At 43.6% G+C, this 4,131-nt stretch overlaps 2 protein-coding genes across 2 annotated transcripts; both read left to right on the top strand.

The window, feature by feature from the left end:
• Positions 1 to 567: 567 nt before the first annotated feature.
• SARC_12027 (hypothetical protein) lies at positions 568 to 768 on the top strand (the record flags this gene model as incomplete). Its single annotated transcript, XM_014293874.1, has 1 exon — positions 568 to 768. A coding segment is annotated over one exon (201 nt), but the record flags the coding sequence as incomplete, so codon positions are not given.
• A 442-nt stretch (positions 769 to 1,210) lies between these two features.
• On the top strand, positions 1,211 to 3,730 carry SARC_12028 (hypothetical protein; the record flags this gene model as incomplete). The annotated part of the gene is made up of 4 exons (XM_014293875.1): positions 1,211 to 1,345; positions 1,698 to 1,794; positions 2,907 to 3,039; positions 3,559 to 3,730. The coding sequence occupies 4 exons, from the start codon at positions 1,211 to 1,213 to the stop codon at positions 3,728 to 3,730; spliced, it is 537 nt and encodes a 178-aa protein (XP_014149350.1).
• Between the last annotated feature and the right edge of the window lie 401 nt (positions 3,731 to 4,131).

Genomic DNA, 4,131 nt, shown 5'->3' on the forward strand with positions numbered 1-4,131 from the left:
ACTAGAGAAGATCGTCACACGCTTCGGGACATGCTCATACGCACACAATTATTTTGATACTCATAACAAGCAGACCCAACAAGCAAACCCCATCACATTGAAGTGGAGAAGTACACATAATGTGCAATCACTACTGAATACGTTCGAGCCAATGGATAGAAGAAACACCTGCACGAACGAGTTCTTTCAGTGTCGGTTAGTGTAGACATACTCGCGTAAACTCAATTTATGTAGTGACTAATTTGGTATTAGTTCTTTTAGTGTATGTACACTCGCGAAGTCATAATATGTCATCACCCATCTGAATCCCCCCTTTATCTCCCCCATTTCCCCTAGCCTCGCCAACGAGATGTGCGTATGCGATGTCACGCAAACCTGCACAGTTACTCGCGCTATATGCAAGCACACACACGTGTCTGTACCCATCCATCCATCCACACGTGTATGGCATGCGCGTGCGTGTATTTCTACACCCATTCACCCACAGTCAGAGGTGGGAGAGGTTAATCTTTACTACGACTCGTTCCTCCGTCTGGTTGGTTGGGTTGTTGGGTTGTTTTTGCTCAGGGCCACGAGTTCCCTATCGACGCCGTGAGCGATGCAATACCACTCAACGACAACACGTTCCTGGAGAAGAAACCCAAACGCAGAGATTCGTTCGATGAGAATGAGCAACAGTACATGCTACGCACGCTGCTGCAGTCCAAGGACCCCGATGATTTGGCGGCCGCCAATGCCCTGATTAAGGTGAGTGAAGGCCTTAATTGAGGCGTGAGAATGCCCTAATTTAGGTTAGTGAATGACCTAATTTAGGTATGTGAATGCTTAATTTAGGTGTGGGAATGCCCTAATTTAGGTGTGTGAATGCCCTAATTTAGGTGTGGGAATGCCCTAATTTTGGTGTGTAGATGCCCTAATTTAGGTGTGTGAATGCCCTGATTCAGGTGTGTGAATGCCCTAATAAATTGTGCACATGCTCTGATTACGGTGTGGGGTGTGTGGGGTTGGTGCTTGGGATGTGACGCGTGGATATTGTACGGAAGATATAGATAACGTGATATTGTATTGCACATAGGGACTTTAGAGGGGAACGATTGACGTGATACGTCGATAGTGTACTGTAGGCAGCAACCGAGTTTATATGTACAGCTGCCATACTTGAACCTAGATTTTTATTCTCGGAATCCCACTCAACAAAAAAAACCAGAATATGGTCGACCCTGATGAGCCGGAGGAGGACGAGTCCAGTGAGAAGATCAAAGCAGACCTCGACACAGCACAGAACAACATCGACCTGTTTGACGAGATGCTGGACTCATACAACCCCTCGGACGGGCCATTGGAGGTCAGTCGTAGTTAAGTTAGTTAGGGTAGTTTAGATAGTTAGGTAGGTTGTCTTGCCTTTATTTATAACTTTAGTGATAGTATGTGTAGTCTACGCTACACTAGCTACACTAGCTACACTACAATCATCATGTATTTAACGGAAGTAAAAGCCCAGACTATTAGAAGAGTCCCTTACCTGTGAGTTGGAAGTTCTGCAGTTGAGACATAATTATTTTTTCACTTTATATTAATCCTAGTTGAGTTTAAGGACCAACCCGTTTGTTGATGGGTATTTGTTGTTCAGGTGATATGCTTTTTATTCACTTGAGTTTAAGGACTAACCCATTCGTTATTGGGTGCTTGTTATTCAGGACAATGATATTATGACAGAGCTGTACCAATTCCTCAACAAAATGAGACCACGGCTTAAAAAACTGTGCCAGGACATGGACGAAGATGAAGACGTAGGTAGGTAACCAGCCTGTGGCAGAGCCCTAGGTATATCGTTGAGGCGCCCATTAGTACACGCAATATCATATAACATGCGGAGGTGAACAGTTGCGTTGTATGAAGTGCAAGTGACATACCTACCCTCACTTACACATAGTTATACCTACCTCACTTACACATAGTTATACCTACCTCACTTACACATAGTTATACCTACCTCACTTACACATAGTTATACCTACCCTCACTTACACATAGTTTACGCTTCGCTTCTATCGCTGTTGGATCTGTGGCTCTTATCCAATCGCTCGATTCCAATTTTAAGAATGTGAACCCTAAAAACAGTGATTTCAATTTCAGAAATGCGAACCCTAAAAACACTGAATCCAGTTTTAGAAGTGTGAACCCTAAAAACAGTGATTTTGATTTTAGGAATGTGAACCCTAAAAACTGGGGGGATTTCTCTGTTCTGTTTAGGAGAGGTTATGATTGCTCTAGCCTTCACGTTAATTAAAAGGAAACAGAGTTAAGAATTGATTTACGGGATTAGACAGTCGCATGCCCCCCCTTACGCATGATTGTTCATTTACTTCGTTTGTTTACGTGTTTGCTTCTTCTTCTTACGCATGATTGTTCATTTACTTCGTTTGTTTACGTGTTTGCTTCTTCTTCTTACGCATGATTGTTCAATTACTTCGTTTGTTTGCGTGTTTGCTTCTTCTTCTTACGCATGTTTGTTCATTTACTTCGTTTGTTTGCGTGTTTGCTTCTTCTTCTTACGCATGTTTGTTCATATACTTCGTTTGTTTACGTGTGTGCTTCCCCCCTCATCAGTTCGCATTCCAGTTAGCAAATAATGGCTATTACCAAACATGTATGTGGAATCACGCAGCATTTCCATACTGTGTCTGTTACCAAACATGTTTGTAGAATAATGCAGCATTTCTATACAGTGTCTGTTACCAAACATGTTTGTAGATTCATGCAGCATTTCCCTACAGTTGCATGTAGAGTTCCAAAGGCAGACTACACACCACCACACACACCTTACCCCAACACCACACACTCCACATCCATGCACGTGGTTTGGCTCACCCCCCCATGCACCCGTGTCTGTTTTGGGATCGCAGATGGGGTTATCCCTGTGTTCCGGCGAGTGGACAATACATTGGACAAGTACGAAGACATCGTCGACGGCAAATGGGACTGCAGTCAGGGCCGAGCGGACAGCCCACGCAAGAGCAACCCCTCACCCGACACCAGGCATGTGCGATGGCATCAGTCAAGCTGTGGGGGTGGGTGAGGGCTGGGGTTAGGGGGGTTTTAGGGGAGGGTTTAGACTCTAAACCCTGAAAACGTTAAAACCCTAAACCCTAGAAACCTTTAAACCCTACCACCCCGGGGAAGTGATAGTCTAACCGTGTCTATACTAAAGGGTCACTGTACCGGGTTCTGCTGAGTTTGTATTAGTGACCTCAACTACATAGCGGTTACGACTAACACAGTCAAACACCGTCACACCGCTTGTACTGTAGTCTACAGTACTTCCATCTATATGACCATTGGAGTACACAGGAGTATATGTAACCCATTTGAACTTTTTCGTCCATTATTACACCCCATTATTACACCCCTCTTTTGCACCCCCCTTTTACACACCCCTATTACCCCCCCCCCCCTATTGCCTCCCCCCCCCCCCCGCCGAAGGGCACCAGCTAGTCTCGAACTCTCTCTTCTAAGCGTCCTCTACCCTTCTCCATGTACCGCTAACCCCATGCACAGATCCCCACAAGCACAGCAACCCAACATAGACGACCTTCTGCTCGATCTGAGCGACGATACAGCCATGGCAGCCCCACCCATGCAAGCACAACCAGCCGCCGGCTCAATACTCGCAGACGACGACTTCCTGTCATTGAGCATGGGGTCTGGACTGGGATCTGGTCTGGTATGATATATATGTATATATAGAACGTATAATGTATAATGTGTATGTGTATGTGTATGTATATGTGTATGTATACGTGTATTTGTGTGTGTATGTGTTGGTGTATGTGTATGTGTATGTGTATGTGTATGTGTATGTGTATGTGTATGTGTATGTGTATGTGTATGTGTATGTGTGTGTATGTGTATGTGTATGTGTAAGTGTATGTGTATGTGTATGTGTATGTGTATGTGTATGTGTATGTGTATGTGTATATGTATGTGTATGTATATGTATATGTGTATGTGTACGTGTATGTTTATATATATATATATATATATATATATATATTATATATATATATACATATATATATATATATATATACTATAACACACACTATACTACACACTAACACACACACACAC

Source organism: Sphaeroforma arctica, assembly GCF_001186125.1.
Source record: "Sphaeroforma arctica JP610 unplaced genomic scaffold supercont1.2024, whole genome shotgun sequence".
In the NCBI taxonomy this organism is placed as follows: domain Eukaryota; class Ichthyosporea; order Ichthyophonida; genus Sphaeroforma; species Sphaeroforma arctica.